Raw genomic sequence first — 21666 nt, 5'->3', positions numbered from 1 at the left:
AATTCTGGGAAGAGCTAGGCTCTGGCCAGCCAAGATTAGGGGGGCGGAAAAAGCCTGAGGTCAGCTGTCCTGTCCACAACCGCAACCTGAATTCATATACATGCACGCGGGCACAGTTAGAAACAACCCTTGAACCTTAGGTGTATGTTGCGTTACGTGTTACGATAGAATTCTCTGCCGCGACATGTTGAAGTCTATAGGGCTGGTACCTTCAGACCTGAGACAGTTTCTGTTTCTTCCCAACTCCCAACTTTCCAAGCACGCATACTCCCACCTGCCTTTCCTACATTACCAGTTACACATTATCAGTTGAGTTGGGTGGCTGTGGGTGTTCAAGGTGTGTCCTTAGTAATTGTTTTCTGGCTGGTAAAAAGTTGAATGTGGTCTTTAGAGGATGACTCAGTTTTGAATTTCACTGGAATGTGGAAGATTTCCTCGGTCTCTTGATCTCTCCTGCCCGCCCAGCCTTCATCCAATATACTCTAGGGAGCAAAGTCTGTTATCCTCAGCTATCCTCTTCTTCCGAGAAAAATTGTAGAAGTAATATTTGAACACATTCCTTCTGTAAAAACTCGGTGCCTAGATGTTTCTCTGCTGGGCTGGGCCTAGAAATGAGGTGAAGAAAGAGAGTTTCCAGGCCGCCTTTCCTGAGCCAGTGCCAGTTTCAGGCAGGCTGCCGTGCCGGCCGGAGCAGTGATGCTCTCAGGAGGACACAGGGCATCCAGGAGTGGAGCGTGGAGAAGATACGGAGGGCATGCAACAGAATCCCACGTAGGAAAGGTCAAGAGATCAATATGGACCATCTTCCCTTTCCTGAGAAAGGATGACTTGGGCTCTTGATTAGGGCACAGGATGCCCTCATCTCAAAGCCAGAGGCTTTCTGTCACACTGATTAACAGCGGTGATGGGCGTCAGTAGCCCACTGCAGGGAACTAGCTGGTTCTGAATGCTCAGCAGGAACAAGACCTCTGCGGAAGTATGCAGCTTACTTCCTGGGCTTCTGTGGTTCTTTCTCTTAGGATCCCACACTTGCCTTTCAGCTAAGTCCTATTCGAATTTCTGGTGTTACCCTAACATTACTTACTCAGAGAGGTCTTTCCTGACAGTTAACAGTTAATTGTGTTCCCTGTTGGGTTTTTGTAGCACCCTCTGCCTTTGCGATTTCTCACAGATCTTCCAAACATGCACACATGTACATTTTTTGGTAAAGATTTTATTTATTTATTTGAGACACACACACACACACACACACACACACACACACGTGAGTGGGGGGAGAGGCAAAAGGAGAAGGAGATAGAATCTCAAGCAGACTCCCCGCTGAGCATGGAGCCCAACATGGCGTTCTATCCCAAGACCCTGAGATCATGACCAGAGCGAAATCAAGAGTCAATCAAGACACTCAACCGATTGAGTCACCCAGGCGCCCCGAACACATGTACATTAGACACACAGATATATATGCATGTGAGTGTGTGTATGTGTGTGTGTGTTTGAAAGTGTTTAAAATGTTTTCTCTCCCCAAATGGAAAGCTCTACGAGGTGAGACATCATAACGTTTATCATTATTCTAGTACATGGGTAGGGACTTGATATAAAGAACTATATTCATGAAGATAGTAAATGTTGAAAATGATGATTCTGAGGCTTTGACTTATTCACGTGTTGTTTCTTTATTAAGTTAGAGCATGTATCTATATTAACGTGTGTCCCATATGGTTGTGATGATTTGTCAATCTATCTGCCTCTCCTACCGGACAATGATCTCTTCAAGGACAATTCTGTGTGACTTACATTTTTTTAATATCCAGCATCCAATGCAATGACTGATACAGAATATGCTGTACCTTAGACCAGTTTATTGCATTAAAACTTGAGATCCCAAATAAGGGTTAGTGGCAGAGGGAATGGATAGAAGGAATGGTTTGGGCTATGAATGGGGGCACCCTGGATTTATGCGACCTTACCCCTGGATTTCAGTATTTGCAGGAAGTAGTAAGTGGCGACTAAATGATTCTTCCTGTGCATTAAATGAAATAGTTTAACGTGTGTACACGAAAATAAAAGACATCTGCCTCTGAGGAGGTGCAGTTTAGTGGAAGAATTGTGTCATGTCTCAGGAGCTGGCACTGTTGGATTTCAGTAGGAAGCCACTAGGGAAATGAATGAGACGTCTGAGCTATTTTGAATTACTGGAGAAAAGCCAATGAAAATGACGGCAATCCCCACTTACGGCTTTGATGTATATATATATATATAATGTATGTATATATGTATATATATATTTGTAGTTGTTATTAACTATTACTTAATAAATGCATTTATTTTGTAGACAAACCATTTTAAGGCACTGAGCCTATGATGAGGAGATAATAAAAGGAGATCTTAACATACAAAATTTGTGTACTAAATGCTTACTACGTGAGTGTTCCCCAAAGTCCATGTGCAGGTTGGGCTTGATGAACTTACTTCTTCACCTATAACCATCACAATATGCTACTTATGATCAGGTCCTATTTTGTGTGCCAATAACATTGTGTGAAATATAATGTAATCTCTTTATTAGCAAAAGAAGAATCAAGGAAAGCAGTGTGGTGGTTAAAAGCAGAGTTTCAAATCCCCACTCTGTCACCTACTTAGTTATCTGATCTTGGGGCAAATTTCCTAATCTCTTTGAACTTCAGTTTTCTTCTCTATAATGCTGGGGATGCTAATAGAATAATAACAAATAGTGGCTAACATTTATATATGGGTCATTGTGTGACATGCACTACTTCTAGCCCTTTGAATTTATTAACTCTTAATTTTCATATCAATTCTGTGAGATAAGCAATATTATTATCCCATTTTAGAAATGAAGAAACTAATGCATAGAGAGGTTATGCAACCTGCCCAAAGTTACGCAGTTAGCAAATGGTAGAACTATTTACCCAATTATTTTCTCTGCAGAGGATGTCCTCTTAGAGCTATCTTGTGAGAATTATTTAATTCATACATACAAAACACTCAATATGCCTGGTATATTAAAATTTATCAATAAAGTTTAGCTATTATTTAATAAATTAAAAATGACATGAATTATCAACTAGTGATTTTATTTGCTAGATTGTAGAATACTGAAGTGTAAAAAAAAACCCAAAAAGGTAATTAAGGCGTTTTTCAACCAACAGTTCTGTTAAAATTAATAATATATGACAACAAAACAATAACAAATTTTGATTTCATGTTAATACTTGTGTAAGAATAGTGTGGGTGTAAATTTCAGGGATTAAGAAATACCAGAGGGAGCGGGGAGAGAACGGGCAAAATGGGTGAAGGGGGATAGGAAGTACAGGCTTCCAGTTATGGAATGAGTAGATCATGGAGATAAAAGGCACGGCATAGAGAATATAGTAAATGATGTTGTAATAACGTTGTAACGAGACAGCTACGCTTCTGGTGCGCACGGCATAAGGTATGGGGAAGTTTAATCACTATGCTGAAATGAATGCAACATATGTGCCAACTATATTCAAATAAAAACAATTTTTAAAAAGAATGAAAGTTCTGTTGATTACAAAACAGTACTTAGAAGTCTGATAAAGTTTACATTTTTTATTTTACTCATTCACAGGGTTGGTTCTAATACTAAAATTGTAACCATGCAGATATTAAGTGAATGCAAATATATACAAACATGTCAGGTTAAAACATTTAACATTATATAGAACCTGTATTATTATTATAATAATTATTATTATTATTGAAAATACTGGAGTTTTTGAATAGAGAATGTTAATGCTTTTCATCATATTTTTTTAAAGGTTTATTTATTTATTTATTTGACAGAAAGAGAGAGAGAAGCAGCAGAGGGAGAGGGAGAAGCAGACTCCCCTCCGAGCAAGGAGCCCAATGTGTGGTTCCAACCCAGGACTCTGGGATCATGACCTGAGCAGCCACTCAACCGCCTGAGCCACCCAGGTACCCCTCATCATATGTTTTTTATTCTACTCATATTAAATATATTCTCTTTAAAATAAATAACCACTGCTTACACGACTCACTTTCTACAACTTTATTATTTTTAGGGTTTGAAGGCTAAAATAAACGCTAGAAATATCTTTCACAAAATGCTTTGAAACAAGACATCCTAAGACTAAGACAATAAAAAACTCCATTAAGCACCTAAATAAATTAGCAAACATTTTTTGAGCAAGTGCTCTATTCTGGGCTCTGTGTAATTCCGAATACCATTGACCATTATGGAATCTATTAATCATCATGGGCATAGCTAGTCTAACAGTTAGGTAGAGCCAGATAGGTTAATGCACATGTAAGTATTTGAAAAGAAAATTCTAAATAAATGAATGCAAAGCAGAGTGCCACATTTAACCAAGAGTTAGGGAATAAACCATACATTATATTTTGAAAGTAAGTTTGCTTATTGTGATCTTCTCTCTGTCATCTATTAACCAGGCTTCTCAGAATACCATGTAACTTTTTGAGGCAGAATGGAAAACATATCCAAAGTTTAACACAATACGAAGAGGAATTTTGGATAAATAAGAACTCCAGAAAGTCAAGCCTTCAAACTCCTCCCATTCTTGGGAGATAAAAAGGTTTGACAAAGTGAACCAATTAAGCTGTTGACCCATGGCTTTCCAAAATTTTCTGGACTATTTTCTTGATTTTGGGAGCTTCTGGGTCCAGGCAGATTTTCTTCCCATTCTTCAGTGTGGCTCTGCAAGAGGGAATGGAGTTTTGTGTGAGTGCCCTGGCGGGACTCTCAGAAGGGCTGGATACAATAGAGTTGACAGGGAGAGAAGAGTGTTTCCCTAATGCCCAATGAGGCAATGATTACAGAAGCAGAGACTTACATCACTTGAACGTTGGCACAATGGGGTCCTGCTCTGAGCACCTCCAAACTTTGGATGTTACTTGGATGAATGCCAGAGACGGTCTTCAAACACATGCAGTAAAGTTCAAAGAACTTCTTCCTGTCCACACTTTGAGCTAGGGTAGAAAGTGTGGCTCCATTAGCCGTTGCGATTGTTGAGGAGATCTTATCTCTTGACTTGTTTCCTTAGTCTCCTTGTTCATTAACTGTACCTCTCTCATAAAGCCACTGGGTATACGATCATCTTCAAACCTTCAGTAAAGTACCTTAGCAGAGTGCCCACGAAGCATCTCCTCGCCGCTTAGAGTTACTAGTATAATACCCGTCTCCCACCCCAGGAGAACCAGGGCAGGGTCCTCCTCCCTACCACCTGCCCCCCAAACTACTGCAGGGCAGCAGACGCTCCACCCTCAGTTTCCCCGGAGTTTCTCTTACTTTCTCCTGCGGCCCAGGGAAGCAGCGTGGTCAAGAGCAGAGATAGCACTAGCAGCCCCTGTAGGACCCGGAGAGGGCTGGTGCGGGTACAGGAGGAGGCGGCATTAGGTCTGAGGCTCATGGTGGAGAAGATGAAGCTGGAGTCGTTCCTAGAGACAGGAGACCTCAGCGTGAGGGTGTATTGCTGCCTAGAAGTCTGCAGCAATGTGACTTTTCATGCTCCCCTGATGCCTTTTATACAAGCTCCCTCAAGGCCAGTAAGGAGGAAAAAGATAGGGCAGGAGAGGTGAGGGTATATGGAAATACATGTGGAAGGGTGGTCAGGCTGTGCCCAACCCAGCTAAATGCCAGGCGTGTCAGGCTTCCCGCTCAATTTCATTTTTACTTCCTTTCACACTCTCCCCCATCCTTATCTTCGTCCCCATCTCCTTTAAACAAATAAAACCTCCCACTTGGAGGTAAGAACAAGACTGAAGTCCTACACACATTTTCTCTGTATCACCATGTGATAATGCCCTGATAGGGCAATTTGTAGGCTTAAAAGACACTTTATGAGTATCTGAAAACATAAATATGCAGCCCCTTCCAGTTGCCAAGGAAAGCAGTTGTTCCCAAATTGGCTGTTGACAAATGCTAGGATTTGTTTGTAGGATGTGGATAAAATATGAGCCAAGAACCACAAAAGGCTCACTCTGTGCATTAGCTGCTTTCTGTTTTCCAAATGTATTATTTTTTTATCATTTCATCCAGAAACTAGAAGAAAAATTCATCTCCCCTTGTGTTATAAAATAAACTGCTTCTTTCTGACACCTGAGTCTACCCTAAAAAGCAAGCCCCAGCATATTTATTTTTTCTCTTATTTTTATTATTACAGGGAAGCATGAAATAATTTATTGTAAAAGGTTCATACACTGCAGATGTATGTGGAATAAGAAGTGTTATCATCATCATTCTACGTCCTCACTCCCCAGTGGTAACCTTTGGTAACAATTTGGCATTAGTTTTCTATGCTACCTGCATTTATATACACACATATACATATGCATAGAGACACACACACATCACTCATAGAGAAGCTCATATATAGATAGAGGTAGACACAGAATTTTTAATAGAAATGGGATCATTATATAGCTTGCTTTTGTCCTTCCCAAATATGTCTTCAGCATCCTTTCATGCTACCCCAATGTAGTTTTGCCCCATCCTTTTTTAATGGCTGCATGACATTCTATGGCATGGGCAATCCTCTGTCCAACCTCTGTCTTACTGGTGACCTCAAGGGTGTTTCCAGTTTTGCAGTATTACAAATTGCAATAAAATCTCTATTCCTCAGTTCTCAGACCCTCCTTATGGGTCTCGATCTCAAACCCCACATGATACAGATAAAGCCCCGCAGAGATGCAGGGCAGACCTACACATCACATGCTGGCTGGTGTGTATTATTGTCTGGATCCCTGTTTCTTCTATACGACTTGCTGCCTGAACTGGTCTGTACACTTTTGAAAGCCGAGGCATGCCCTAGGTTTCTTTGAATGCTTTAGGTATCCTTCGGGGTGTAGGATAATGCAATATACAGTGGGTCCTAAACAGTATTAGTCAATGACTGTGTATCACATGAAGGAAAGTTTCTCTTTCCTTTTTAATCAGACACAGTCCTCAAACCAAACTCCATGTGGTCCCAAGTACCTATGGGTATAGAAAAGGTGATTTAGAAGGCTGGGAATAAAGGATAAAGTTCAGGCCACAAACTCTCTTCCTGTTAAAACTATGCATGAATATTACACATTATTATTTAAACTTCCTTTTTTTGCCTACTTTTTATAACTTTAAAATTCTGGTAAGAAAACACTCAAAATATTCAAATGTTTACTTTTTTATCAAAAGAATGAATACAGTAAATTATTTTTTCCAATCTTTTTTAAAGATTTTATTTATTTGACAGAGAGAGAGAGGGAGAGCGTGCAAGCACAAGCAAGGGGAGCAGCAGAGGAAGAGGGAGAAGCAGGCTCCCCGCCGAGCAGGGAGACCGATGCAGGGCTCGATCCCAGGACCCCGCGATCATGACCATAGCTGCCTAACCCACTGAGGCACCCAGGTGTCCCTTGTTTTAACTTTTAAGCCAATGGCCCCTGTTGTCCCCTGTAGGAGGTGCCAATGACTACTACACCTACTTAAGTTCATAAGCCCTGTTTTATAAGAGTATTTCTTATTTTTCTCGCCCCATTTATTTTCCTCTTGTAACTTCCAGTCTAGCAGTAGAATATCTTAAAATGATTTTCCACCTCTCCCAACTCAGAAATTCATTGTCTCAGAAACAGGATCAAGAAAAAGCTGAGATGTGGAGTGAATTGCAGAGAGATTATCAGTAAGAAACAGAGTAAAGAGAATTAACTTCTTTCTAGTTCTTTCTGAGTGATGGCTTTATCGTCTTTCCTCATTGAGACTGAAATGTTATTAATTCTCTGGTCAGATATATTTTTATTCAAATGTAAGCTCAAAACCATTTCCAGAGCAAGATACAAAGAGTTTTTTTAAGCATCATAGTATCTTTCTTTTTCCATCCATCATAAGCCCCAACACATATTGTTCGCTATATTTATTGGCTTCACTGGACACTTTTTCCCTCATAGATACACTATCCAACTCTCTTTCCTGGTTCATTTAGTGTCAGGAAAGAGGTAGGCACGTAGAAGAGTATCATTAAGTCATTGTCTTAATCAACAAATTTGTCACAAAAGACACATCGTCAGCAAGGTTCATCAGGAAGCATTAACAAATTTCTTGAGTCATTAAAATTTCACAAGCCTATTAGTTGGCATTTGAGGAAATAATGTTTTGCTAGCTTTCGTTGATTCAATAAATATTAAGTATCTATTATGTACCAGGTGTTTAAAAGTTCTCTTCGTTGTGAGACTTGGTCATTTGACTATTTCTTTTTTAGAAGTGAGACCTCAACTATTTGTGCAAAACAATGGGACATCAATACTAATCTGCTACTACTAGAAAAGATACTTTGAAATTAGTTATTCAGCCAAAAGAAGTCAGCTTATACAAAATAGTATATTTAAATGAATGCTATGAAATTAGTGTCAGGGTTCTTGGGTTTTAAAGTGACAGCCTTTTTATTGATCTGACATTGTCATGCTGTTCATTTTATTTTATTCTGTGGTAAGTTACTTTATCTCTTTTTCCTTTAAGTCATTGTATAAATAGCAGAGTCATAGAGTCATCCAGGAAACGAGCAAGTTTTCTAAGACTCAAAACAACTAATCTGTTAGCTATTTTAAAAGGAAATATCTAGAGGCATTTGAGGAGAATTATCCTGAAAATTAAGATATATTAACTCTGTCTTACATAAAAGATTTTGAACTGACATCTCCCAAGTATGAAGGAAACAAGCCATCACTTGCAAATTAGTCCTAAAAGCAATTGGTACAGAAAATCTTAGGGCTAATACAATTTTGGGTCCCGTTGTTAAAGCACCTTCAGCAATAAGTTGAAATTCTAGCCAGTAAAAGATTTCTTACATGTGCTGAAACCAAATATGTGTTCTGTATAATTCTGAGTTGACAAGAATGATCCAGACCTTAATTACTCTGTCAGTCAAGTCAATTGAGGCTGTAGACTGCCCAGAGATGAAGTGAGGGGTGGGGGTGGGGGGCAATGGAGAGGAAGGGGGGAGGGTGAAAGAATTGAGGAGAAATGTCTTCCTGGGTGCTGTTAGACAGAAGCACTCACTGCAAAGTTCAGCAGGCCTGAGAATTTTCACTTTAACTTTATGTTGATGAATAGCATCCACTGAACATCCAATGCATAATGATACTCTTGTGGAACAAGCCAATCCCAAATTTAGTGACCTACAACAATTTATTATTTCTAATAATTCCGTATGTTAATGAGTGGCACTTGGACCTCACTCCGGCAGGTGTAGTCAGAGCACCCCTGGAGGGGCTGAGACCCCCACCACAGCCTCACCCACCTGGGAGGGCTGGGGGCTGGCTGCTAGCGAGGTGCTTGCTGGGGCAGCCCATCTTCCTGCTCCTCCTTTTCCAGTAGCATGATTTTACTTCTCAGGAATACATTAAGAACAGAAGGGAGGTAGAAAGGGAGGAAAGGTCAGAAGGAGGGAGTGAGGAGACAGGAGAGTTGGGAAGGGAAGGGAAGGAAGAAAAAAGAAAAAGAAAAGTGAAGGCACAAGCCCTCCACTCTCCTCCTTTCCCTTCCCCTCACATCTTCTCCTCCTGGTCCCCTCCGCTCTCCTTGCCTTTTCCACCTCCTCTCCTCCCCTCCTTGCCTCTCCTCTTCTGTGATTTTTTCCTTCCTCCCCTTCCCTCTCCTCCCCTGCCCCTGAAACCCGACTGCACCTCCTAGATTCATGCCCTTTCAGGAGCCTCCCTCCCAGGGTGGCACACCACAACAGTGTCCCTCGGCTGCTAATGATGGCTGCCCGAGGCCCTCTCTGGGCACGGCCCAGGGCCTAAAGGGACTGTCTTGCCCAAAGTTGTGCCCGCCTCCCAGAGATAGCCCACATCTAGTGACCAGTCGGTGGGGGGAGTACAGAGATCTGCTCTCTTGCCACAATTCAGAATGGCTCTGAAAGGCTACCCCAGCTTCAGAGCTTTGCAGAGCCGGCCCCTGAATCTTCTGGTGTAGCGGCAAGCTCTCCCTCTATCCGACCCTCTCTTTACTTCCTGACAGATGGGCATTCTTAGAGCACTCCTCAGTAAACTTCCTGCACACAAATGTCCTCTTGGAGTTTGATTCCAGGGAATCCCACCTAAGGAACTCTTTCTCTCTCTTTAAAAAAATATCTCGTCCCTTTTCATTCAGCTTTCAAGTAAAGCTTTGTCAGAGAGAACTCAGTATATTGGCCGTCAAAAGGCCCTAACTTAGTCTGAAAGCTTCTCACTTTTGTCATCTCCACATCAGAAGGATCCTGGGCTGGGTCTAGCATGTAACAAGATTATCAGTAAATGGGTGTTGATGGATGAATATTTATAAGAAGGAAAATACACCATACATGTTGATAATGCTAATACAGTAATGACAGAGAATAGAGAGAGAATATGAATACATTGTTTCCAGAAGCTTCCTAAAAAAGACTCCTGGAAACAAATTCTTAGGTGTACTAAACATCCACGCATAGATAGAAAGAATATGGATACGTTTGGGGAAAAAATGATGGCACTTAAACTATGGAGCTCTCAGTTTTCTGAATTTGAATGAGGAGAAAGGAACTAATATTTGTCAAGTATCTACTTTGTTCCAGGATTAGCCCATAGTGCCTGTGAGATGGATATTTCTGTACTGATTTTACAGACAAGAAAACTGAGGGATGGAGATGTTAAATAAATTGCCAAGGTCAAATAGCCAGAAGTGCTCAACTAGATCTGAAACACAATTACACTGACTTTGTACTGTACCACGAAGGATAAAGAACTATCTCTTGCCGCTCATGCTAGAAATGAGTTGGCCATTTTTGTCTTTGTTCAATCTGGAGGTGGATCAGAAGCAATCACCCCACATTTATGGGGCAGCAGAATCACCTCTATTAAGAATGTGGATTTTTCAGAGGAGGAAGGGGTTCTTGTCATTTCTCAATATTTAAAAAAATGGGACTCTAGACTTTGTAAAAACAAAACTTTACACATAAACTCTAGGTCTTTCTATGTCATTGTTTCACTGCACATATCTGAAGTATGAACAATCCTTTTTGGGAATGTAATAATTTTGCTGACTAAAAGCAAACCAGGACCGTCAGCCAAAGTCAGAATCATGTGCACTCTCCTTGTCTTCTGTGATTCAGTCAGGCAGGAAAATCAAAATCCCCAGGTGCTCATTCTATGTGGTAAATTTCTCAATTTGTAACATCCAGGAAGGACTTTTGAAGTTATGATGTACAATATGTGAGTTACCCACAGCAATTCTTTTCCTTATGCAGGAATTAAAAGTATGAGAGAAAAACAAAGCCACTAGTCAGATTTTATCATAGATCCTGTCATAACTTCAGGAATTGAAGGATTATGTGAAGGTGTCACACCCAGAGGCAAGCAGGGGAATATGGTAAAATGAAGGGCATTAATTAAACATGGAAAATTGTCTGGTTTGGGGGAGTAACATAGATATTTTAGCTGACCTCTTTTTCAAGTCCCAGTGATTTTATAACCGACAGTGAGTTTCAGATGGATAACAGTGGGGGTGTAGTATTTAGGAGTTTGTATGAGGAAAGTATAAGCTGTATCCCTAGAAGAACTTCAGTGGGTTATTTTTCCCCAGATATGTTAGTCCTGGAATTTGCTAGTGGCAGGATCAATAGTAATAGTAGGATTAGTGAGACGTAGCTGTCACTGAGGCTCTGGTATAGGTTATCTACATCAGCGATATAATCTATTTTCATTATAGAACAGCCAATTATAGTGTGAGCATGACAAACAGAATTGCAAGAATATTACAAATGAGGTCTTATTCTATGGTTTATAAACAAGCTAAACTTACAAATCTTGCTTCTGGAAAAAACAAAGATCTAGAATGATGACAAAGAAAAAGTAATCAGTAATGTTTATTTCTTCGCAGAACATACATTTCACCTATTCAAAGGACATGTAATATGCTTTCATTTATTATTGTTAGGCACTTACTCAATGAGTATTTTGGGGCCGATATGACAAATCAGAGATTGTTTAAAACACTGAAATTTATAGTTCTTACATCTATGGTAATTTGGCTTGCTTTCTTAATGTTTCCCTAATATTAGTGTATGATTTATAGGTTCAAAGGGATAAAAAAATACTGTTTGAGAGAGGAAAAAGATATCACAGAAGCTTAGTGATTTTTTTAAGATTTTATTTATTTATTTGAGAGAGAGAGAGAGAGAAAGCACAAGTGGGGGGGGGGACGAGCAGAGGCAGAGGCAGAAGGAGAAGTGGGCTCCAACAACCCAGGGCTCGATCCCAGGACCCTGAGATCATGACCTGAGCTGAAGGCAGACACTTAACTGACTGAGCCACCCAGGCACCCCAGAAGTTTAATGATTTTTTTTAAAGATTTTGGGGTATTTTGTGCTTTTATCTATTGCTAAAAAAATTTGTCAGCAAATCATCTCTGAATTTTTCCATATTTTTGTATCTTCCTGTCTTTTTTCCTTTTCTCTGTCCTATAGATATATTAATATATAATCATAATGTATTACTATAATTAATATACTATATTAATTAATAATAATATGTTAATACATATATGAATCTAATTGGTATTTTACATATAAGGAAAGAGATGAAAAGATGTAGAATAAATTAAGTTAGATATAGATGTACTAATAATATATTAGTCTGTACCGAGAAATACATGTGTTAATATAAGCATATATATTAATCCAGTTGGGGTATGAGTATATATGCATATCAATTGGATTAGTCTCCTTCCTTCCATTTTCTTGCTTTTCCTAAGAATGAGCTATTTATTTTTTTTAAGATTTTATTTATTTGACAGAGAGAGAGACAGCGAGAGGGAACACAAGTAGGAGGAGTGGGAGAGGGAGAAGCAGGCTTCCCGACGAGCAGGGGCTCGATCCCAGGACTCTGGGATCATGACCCTAGCTGAAGGCAGATGCTTAAGGACTGAGCCAGCCGGGCGCCCCAAGAATGAGCTATTTAGATGAATTTGCTGTTTTGATACTTAGAGACAGTGGGACTCGTTTAGCCTGGACCACTCTTCTGCTTAAGCACCTACTATGTGCTCAGAGTGTCCTAGAAACAGAGATGAATGTGATAAACATATCCTTGACCTCATGGAGCTTACAGTGAAGTTGGATAGACACTAAATAAATGATCACATGTGTATCGTCCCTGTAGATTCTGTAATCATGTCAGTGACAAAATGTTAGGAAGGAAAAGAACAAAGTTCTATGAGAGGATATGAAAGAGACCTTCATCTAGTAAGGGCAAGGACCAGTGGAGGCCCTAAGTGACAGGTAAACTGACCTCGAAGGAAGGATGGAGTTAGCCAGGTAAAAGTGAGGTGTATATGTTATGGGTTGAGGGGACTGCATAGGCCAAAGCTCTTGTTGGATTACTTGTAGATAAGAAGAAAGGAAGAGAGTGAAGGAATTACGATTTCTTCAACACCACACTGAGCAGGTTACTGATGTTAGGACACGATCTGATTACCTGAGGTTCAGGATACTTTATTAATTCTTAAGCCAATCTGTGTCGGGTATTGCAGATGCAGAGATGAATGACATATGATTGATGATCTGGGAGAACTCAGTAGAATAAAGAATCTACAAACAAAAAAGCCCCACAATACAATATTTGCTAATCAAAGAAATTCAGATATCCAGAAGATGCTAGCAGAACATCAAAATGGAGACCAAGGAGTTACTCCGGGAGTGCCAAGGAAAATTTCCTGAAGGAAGTACTGTTTGAGCTGACTTCTAAAGGATGAATAAGCTTCCTCCTATAGGCAGAAAGTGGTAAGGCCCTTCCAGGTAGAGGCTCTACCAAATGCAAAGGCGTGGACCCTGGAAAGAACATGCCCAGTCAGGGAACTAAGCTCCTGACCACACTTATGCAAGGGGAAAGGGACGTTGAAGCAGCAATCAGAGGTCAGATGAGACAGAACCTAACTTGCCCTGCCTTGCAACTTTGATGTCCCGTCTAGGAAATAGGGAGCCAGTTAGGGTTTGTTTTCTAAACAACCTGAAGGCTGTTGGTGCTCTGGAGGAGTAGCTAGAAGGGGACTGAGCTTGGAGAAATGTGGGAGGAATGTAATGGCCCTGGGAAATGAGGGTCCTCTCTGCTAGCCAGAGAGTAGCATAGTTATTTTTAAGATAATGTGGCATTAAAAATAAATGGACATTTTGTAACAGTATAGGAAGGAAGAAACAACATAAATAAATTTTATAAATCTTTTATTTTTTTCCCAAAGAACAAAAGAAGTGCTACAAACCAATGAGACACATAATAAAGAGTAACTTTCACATGGTAATTGTGATGCATAGGCAATTCTTTATCACAAAATGATCAAAACCTTAACCTGTGTATATTTTTTGAAAACTAAATGTGAATCTATATTTAAATAGCTCAAACATCTTTTCAAAACTTTACGAGTACAAATCATTGTGAAGTTTGCTTTTATTCCTAAAAAATGCAAACAATGCATTTCTATAAAAAAAAACTAGAAATAGGGAATTTGCCTATATCCTAGCTTCTTCATCTGTCCAAAACATATATTTAGTGACCAGAATTATAGTACTCCTAGTAAAATGGTTAATACACACCATAAAATCAAGGTTTAGTAAGTCATGACATTATGCCATACTAAGAAGACATCAAATGTCTAAAATTATAGGAAAAAAACATATTAGTTCTTATAGAACGTAAACATTTAAAAATTCTAAATAAGGAAGTATATTTTATACAGATAACTGCATGTTACACCAGCTTTTTAAGGCAATATAACTCAGCATCCCAGAGTCAAGAGCAAGGAAACCTAACATACTCCCCAAGAAACGATACCAAAATATCTCCTATTTCATGAGGTGTGAAGATAACAATTTATCTCCACCTACAGCATTCTAATGAAATAACATTCACATATTAAACCCACAGCCTTCTCAGTAACACTGTAAGGAATATATTCTAAAAATACAAGTCATTTTGAAAGCTTAACAACCACTGATTCTTGACTCACAATTTAATCAATTGCCAAAGATTTCAAATAGCACAGCAGATAAAATAACAGCAAATAAATAGTGGGAAATACTGTGTTAAATACTTCATAAGCTGAGCATTAAGCTCGAGGGACAAACATAGGTGCCTCCCCACCATCCTTTTCTCAAAGTGGGAAGTTTATGAAGAAGCCTAACTCATTGGAGAAAATTTGTCCTTGCTTCTTGTCTTCACTGGGTCCTGAGACACTCAGGAAACCGCTCTGCTAAGGAACTGGGCAATTTTTCCAGTGCATGGTCCTTTCTCTTAATCAGTTTTTCTTCCACTGTTGAGAAAAGAATCATATTAGTTTAACCAAGTTTCTACACTCCTGTCTACTCAGACCTATTTTCAAAACACAGAGCTTAAGAGCAATGAAAAAAAGCAAAGGGTGGACACAAGGACTATACTAACAACTACAAAAAAATACATCTCAGTAATGAGCTCTATGGAACCACTTAGGCAATTAATGTGAAATTGGTGATGAGTCTTCCCGGGACATTCCAGAACAACTTTTCCCCTTTCTCTTGAACCATCTTTTATTCTAAGCATGGTCTGGAATGTGGTAGGCAAATCCCAGGCAGAGAATAAGGACCTTGAGAAGTCTGCACTCTCAAAAGAGACTAAAAAGCACAAAGATCAAAGCGGCAGGGTACCTGTCCAAAATTTTCTGGATGACTTTCTTCATCACAGGGGTTTTTGGGTCCAGACAGACTTCCTTCTTGTTCTTCAGGGTGGCTCTGCAGAAACAAAAAGGGGATGAGCCCTTGAGCCCCAGGGGCTCAAGACTCAGGATAAGAGACTTCTCTCTTGTCAAGGTCACAGTGGACACCGCAGCGCACGAGGACTTACACGACTTCCACCTTGGAGCACTGTGGGCCGGCGGCGATCACCTGCACCTTAGTAATCATTCTGGGATGAATCCCCTGTGTGGTGGTTAAACACATGCAACGGAGCTCCCTCACTATGGTCGAGACGGGACCGGCTGGGGCACAAAGAGAGACACCGTTCTAGGGCAGGTTGGCAGAGAGCTCTTCCCCCCGCAAGCCCGCCCAGGCCACCTCCCCGCGCCGCGACCGCCGCGGAGGCTGGACGCGCCGCTCGGCCCGGGCGCCTGCCGCGTGCTGTGCGCTCTCACCGCTGACGAGGGGCCCCGGCGGCGTCAGCAACAGCAGCAAGAACAGCGCGCACAGGGAGCCGGAGGGCCCGGGGAGGCGGGCGGCGCGGCTGGGCAGGAGGCTCATTGCGGCAACCAGGGCGGTGAGGGCTGCGGGTTCTAGAGGCAGGAGAGGAGCGGGGATCTGAAGCTCCTGCGCACTGTGGCTTCCCCCAAGTCCTTTGCATCCCTTTTATCTGCACGGGCCCCTTCCCCCCAGGCAGGAAACTCAAGCGTTGGGATGCTCGGGAAATTCCCTGGATGAGGGGGGTGGGCGGAGGCGGGAAGGGGGGCAATGGGTGGAGGGGGGCTGAGCAGAGGGAGTTGAGGAGGAGGGTGGCTGGGAGGAACTGCCTCCTCCTCAGCTGGTTGCTGCAGGGATTTCGTCCCCTAGGCCAGCCAGGGCTAGCGAAGGCCGGCTTCTCCTGGGGACGGAGCCTTTGGGAGAATCCCCTCGTTCCCATCTAAGGAGGAAAACTGGAGCCAAACTGCAAAGTTTGACTTTAGAAAAATTTCTGAACGATCTTTCTAATTTATCATCATTATCATCATCACCATTCAGGGAATGTAAGCTGTGATTAAAACTGCACTAAACAGAAAAACCTTCCTCTTCGGCTTGCAGGCAGATCATTCTATGTTTCTGGCTCGAATTAATTTCTGATTCTTTTGATTTCGGCTAGCTTTAGAGGCCAAGATGCTTTGATGAAAATATCTCTACTCCCGCTTGAAGCCAGTGGCAGGAAGGGACTCCCAAATCAATTCTGCTAACTGGAAATGCTGTCCTTGTAGCTCCGCAAGCATCGGCGTGCCCGGTGGTCTTCGAAAATCTTCAAAAATCACTACGCAAATTGCCCTGGAAGACGATGCCTTGCTTTCGGCAGTTCAGTACGCTGGTGAATTGAAAGAGGCGGGTCTTTTTTTTGGGGGGGGGGGAGATGTGATGGGGAGCGGTGAGTGCAGACTAAAGCAGAGTCCCAGCTGAGCCTGTTCCAGCGATGGCTCCAGACTCTGGCCAGGTGTGTAATTGACCCAATTCTGACAGGCTGTGGGAGGCTGATGAGTTTGAAGAACTCTTCTGCAAGTTTGGTGTGGGGTTTTGAATCCATTTGGCAGCAAGACAGCACCAACTCTGGTTTTGCTCAACTTCATGGGAGAGAAGAACCACAAGCTTCTGGAGTGATTTAGCATCATGATCAGTGGCTGCTTTAATCCACAGGCCTGTTTGAATCCAGGTGAGCTCAGAGTTGCCCCCTGAAATTGAGGGGTGAGGTAGCTGGAAAAGGGGTGAGGTAGCTTCCAGCTTCCTCATCCTCTCTCTTCTCTCTCTCTTAACTGTGGAAATAGAACGCTGAAGTTTTAACGGCAGGTCTTTCACATGTCTAACTCTGTGGAAGGCATGAGTATGATATTGGAATGACACATGGACTTTCTTTCATGGAACTCTAACTAAATCCTCTTCTGGATTGTTCTCAATACCCTTGTCCTCACAGTAGGCCAGCAAAGGCATTGGGTAGACATGACAGCAACTGGAAGCCAGTGATGGAAAGAAATTACTTTCCTTGTCCCTGAAGACCCTGGGGAATTTTATTGACTCCTCCACATAGCTTCCTTGGCAGAACATCACCTCCATTGGTGAACAAGGAGGAGGTCTCATAAACCTTTAGAACTTTTGGTCTGAAAGGAAACCTGAGAAATTGACGAAGGCTGGGAGGTTTGGCCTCACCTCAGGGGAAGCTAAATGGAAAGTTCTCTATTCTGCACAGCTTCCTGATACCATCAGCATCATACCTGACTCAGCTAATATAATCCTTCATCCTTCCAGGGAGTGGTAATCTGGGAAAACAACCTGCCTTCAGATTTATTATATTGACTTTTTAGAGATTAGAATGCATCTAAAAACAAAAAGTAAACCTCACGGATGTGAATAAAACAAAACTTCAAGAACGTGACTAAAAATCTTGGGCAATTAAATTCAGCTTAACAACAGCAAATAAACCACAATATAATAAGAAGCTTGAAAAAAAGCTTCATGACATGGGTTATTTAGGGGTGTGTAGGTGTGTGTGTGTGTTTAGATTAGTTCCAAATAACCTATTTAAATATAAATGAACTTATGGGTTATTTTGGCACTAAATGGTAAAATCAGAGAAGGGTCATGAGACATGATTTCCAGTTTCTCCTGACATTCTTATAGATGTTCATGTTTCACCTGGTTTGCGTTCTGAATCAACTTGCCATGGATTATTTACAGAATATAAGGGAAAAAATTTTTCTTCAGCTGGCGGGCAGGTAATAGAAAGTTCCCAGGAGATGTAGGCTGTTGGTTTGCCCAACCTAACCAGGAAACAGTGTGTAACTTAACCTGGGTTCTCATTGAAATCATTCTGGCCCGCTGCCCATGCCTAGCTCCTGTCCAGGAATCACTGGTGTGGGCCTTCTGCAAAGACAGATAGGAATGTGGATGGTCCAAAGACTCCCTGATGTTGAGAATGACAGCACCAAGTACCGTAGAAGACAGGGTTCTTTAAAAGTAGTTGTTTCTTTTAAAGGGAGGCTATTTGCCTTACATGCACTCTGTCTAGGTAGTGGAGAAAGGCTCTGCGTTATTTTTGTCCCTAAATATAATCAAACAATCCACAAAATGACATTGACATCCTGATAGCCTGAAAGACTGACTTGTTTGTCAGAAGCAATAGAGTTTTAGTCATAATACCACAAACTAATGTAATAGGACTTAAAACATTCTTAATGGTTTCTGGCTTCTGAAACACTTCCATGCTCATTATCTTTTGAGCCTCATATCGATTCTTTGAAGCAGATAAGAAAAATTCTCCTATCTTCATTTTAGGAGCAGCTTCTCCTGTTGACAGGGAATGATACACAGGAAATAAGAAGTTGAGAATTAAAGTCTTAAATGTTTCCAAAAGCCCTGGGCTTCTCAGAAATAGAATCATCCATTTGGTCTGGGCTAAGCAAATAATAATAATAATAATAATAACAATAATAATAAATAAAATTTTTAAAAATCATAAAAGTAAGGCCAGTTAAGTAGAAAAGCAATGACTAGAAGTGAAGTGCTAGAGAATCTGTCACAAGGACTTTTTTAATTGGGTAAAATTGGTCCATAATATTATGTAAGTTCTGGGTGTACAGCATTTAATTCATTATAATTCGGTATCTATACACTACAAAGTGATCACCACTAGAAGTCTAGATTACCATCCATCACCATATAATTGACACCCTTCACCCATTTTGCTCACCCCCTCCTCCCTTTCCCTCTGGTAACCACCAGTCTGTTGTCTGTATCTAGGAGTTTGTTTTTGTTTCATTTTGTTTGTTCATTTGTTTAGTTTTTTTTTTTTTAGATTCTACATATAAGTGAAATCATATGATATTTGTCGTTCTCTGGCTGACCTAATTAACTTAGCATAATACTTTTAAGGTCCAAGTTTCATCTATGCTGTTACAAACAGCAAGACTTCATTCTTTTTTAGAGATGAGTAATATTCCATCATTATTCGATATATATGTGCACACACCACATCTTCTTTATCCATTCACTCATTGATGGATGTTTAGACTGTTTCCATTTCTTGCCTATTGTAAATAATGAACCTAGGGGTGCATATATCCCTTTGAATCAGTATTTTTGTATTCTTCAGATAAATACCAAGAAATGGAATAACCAGGTCATATGGTAGTCCTATTCTTAATTTTTTAAGGAATGGCCATATTGTTTTTCATAATGGCTGCACCATTTTACATTCCTACCAACAATGCACGAGTGTGCCTTTTTCACCACATCCTCTCCAATGCTAGTTATTCCTTGTCTTTTTGATAATAACTATTCTAACAGGTGTGAGATGATATCTAATTATAGTTTTGATTTGCATTTCTCTGATGATGAGTGATGTTGAACATCTTTTCATGTGTCTGTTGGCTATCTGTATGTCTTCTTTGTCCAAAACCCCTTCCCATTTTTTCATTAGGTTGTTTTTTGCTTGCTTTTGAATTGTATGAGTTCTTTATATATATTGGATATTAATCCTTTATCAGATATATGATTTGCAAAAATCGTCTCCCATCCAGTAGGTTGATGATGACTTCCTTTGCTGTGCAGAAACTTTTTAGTTTAACATAATCCCATTTGTCTATTTTTTCTTTTCACAAAAAAATTTTAATGTTTTTCAGATTACGAACCATATTCTTCACAGTCACTAGCAAATACCCCATGGCTCTCAATATCTGCTTAACCACTTGTATTGCAAAACAAACTGAAGAAACAAACATATTTTAAGCTGTTGAAATCCCCAGTCTATGTATTCCTGGCCTTTGAGGCTACAGTGATGTCAAGCAGCCAAGAGATTTCCAAATTAATCAGCCTGAAACTGTCACCTGCTTTCCAGATTCCTCTCTTTCTTCAAGACCAGTGTGAGGTTCTGTCTTCCCGGAGAAGGTTTATTCTGGCAAAGCCAATTGTTATGTATTCTTTTTATCTTCAGTCTTTGAATATCTAATGTACTTGTGATAACTGCCTCATGAGACAGAGTTTACTTATTCCTTAATTTTGCATTTGTCTCTCTCCAGTCAATTATAAACTCTTTAAAATGAGGGGTGATGAAGTGTTGAATCACTATATTGTACACCTAAAACTAATATTATAGTGTATGTTAACTAACTGGAATTTAAATAAAAACTTAAAAAAATAAAATAAGTGATAACGTCTTCTATTTCTCACATAGCCTCCTTATGTTCCCAGTTCAATAACAGTCTATGAACATTTAATGACAGATAATGATAACTTTTTATTTTGCAATGTTCTCTGAATTACAAGTGGACCTTAAAGTCAAGGAGAAGAGAATAGGGTGGTTTGCTGCCATTAATCATTTGAACTCCTCAATTTTAAATTAGCTTTCCCTTGTGTCGAAAATTATTTCTTGGTTATTCTTAGGGACAGTTCAAATGATATTTTAAGTCTTTGGAATTTGAACTATTCAAAAGAATGTTCAGAAACCAGCAGGATATTTGATATTAAAAGAAAAAGATTATAAAACTACAGTATCAACCAAATAAAATTTTTCTGGGACTTAGAGATTGTCAGAGATAAATGATAAGGAAAAATTCTGGTTAAGTCATACTGTATTGAATGTTAACGGTGTGGTGCTATTATTTTAAATGATCTCTTCCAACAAATCAAAGAGGCCTTTAATTGTGTGATTAAGTATATGAGCTAGGCCTTTTAAATATTTTTCTAAGTTTCTATTTATATTACATTATTTTTAAGAAATGCCATATGATTACAGTAATAAAAGATGTAAACATACAACTGTCAGGTTAGGCACAACAAAGATATCAGTAAAAGAATTTACTGATCAGTAAGAGTTTAAGTAGAGGATAGAGTTACTTGCTTGTATGCAAAAGAAAAGGAAAAAGCCAGCTCCTTATGGGTTAGCTTTGCAACATCCATGCAGTCTCTCTCTTTCCACATT

General features: G+C 40.2%; 1 protein-coding gene and 1 long non-coding RNA gene across 4 annotated transcripts; one reads left to right on the top strand and one right to left on the bottom strand.

The window, feature by feature from the left end:
* Window positions 1-4039: 4039 nt before the first annotated feature.
* Window positions 4040-16337, bottom strand: LOC112835637 (C-X-C motif chemokine 6-like). 3 transcript variants are annotated; one of them, XM_025887169.2, is made up of 4 exons: window positions 16157-16337; window positions 15871-16003; window positions 15675-15758; window positions 14235-15304 (listed from the first exon to the last, which is right to left on the bottom strand). In XM_025887169.2, the coding sequence occupies exons 1-4, from the start codon at window positions 16260-16262 to the stop codon at window positions 15286-15288; spliced, it is 342 nt and encodes a 113-aa protein (XP_025742954.1). In that variant the 5' UTR covers window positions 16263-16337; the 3' UTR covers window positions 14235-15285. The 3 variants fall into 3 exon arrangements, with proteins under 3 accessions (XP_025742955.1, XP_025742953.1, XP_025742954.1); XM_025887170.2 differs by lacking the exons at window positions 14235-15304; window positions 15675-15758 and adding an exon at window positions 4040-4720; XM_025887168.2 differs by lacking the exons at window positions 14235-15304; window positions 15675-15758; window positions 15871-16003; window positions 16157-16337 and adding exons at window positions 4040-4720; window positions 4857-4992; window positions 5312-5606.
* Window positions 16338-16876: 539 nt separating this feature from the next.
* On the top strand, window positions 16877-20840 carry LOC112835641 (uncharacterized). The gene is made up of 3 exons (XR_003211278.2): window positions 16877-17067; window positions 17217-17406; window positions 20369-20840. It is a non-coding gene; the product is annotated as an uncharacterized lncRNA (long non-coding RNA).
* The last annotated feature ends 826 nt before the right edge of the window (window positions 20841-21666 follow it).

This window comes from Callorhinus ursinus, unplaced genomic scaffold (assembly GCF_003265705.2).
Source record: "Callorhinus ursinus isolate GAN/ISIS: 27379988/994484 unplaced genomic scaffold, GSC_fseal_2.0 scaffold4, whole genome shotgun sequence".
NCBI classification, from domain to species: domain Eukaryota; kingdom Metazoa; phylum Chordata; class Mammalia; order Carnivora; family Otariidae; genus Callorhinus; species Callorhinus ursinus.
Note: the sequence above shows the minus strand (reverse complement) of the source record. Positions and strands in the feature narration are given on the sequence as shown.

Bases quoted from the DNA above. Each gene is read 5' to 3' on its own strand.
- LOC112835637 (XM_025887168.2), bottom strand. From the start codon at position 5,432: ATGAGCCTCAGACCTAATGCCGCCTCCTCCTGTACCCGCACCAGCCCT. The intron at 4,993-5,311 runs GTAAGAGAAACT...TTTCTACCCTAG, and splicing joins TCCCTGGGCCGCAGGAGAAA to CTCAAAGTGTGGACAGGAAG. The intron at 4,721-4,856 runs GTAAGTCTCTGC...TCCCTCTTGCAG, and splicing joins TGTGCCAACGTTCAAGTGAT to AGCCACACTGAAGAATGGGA.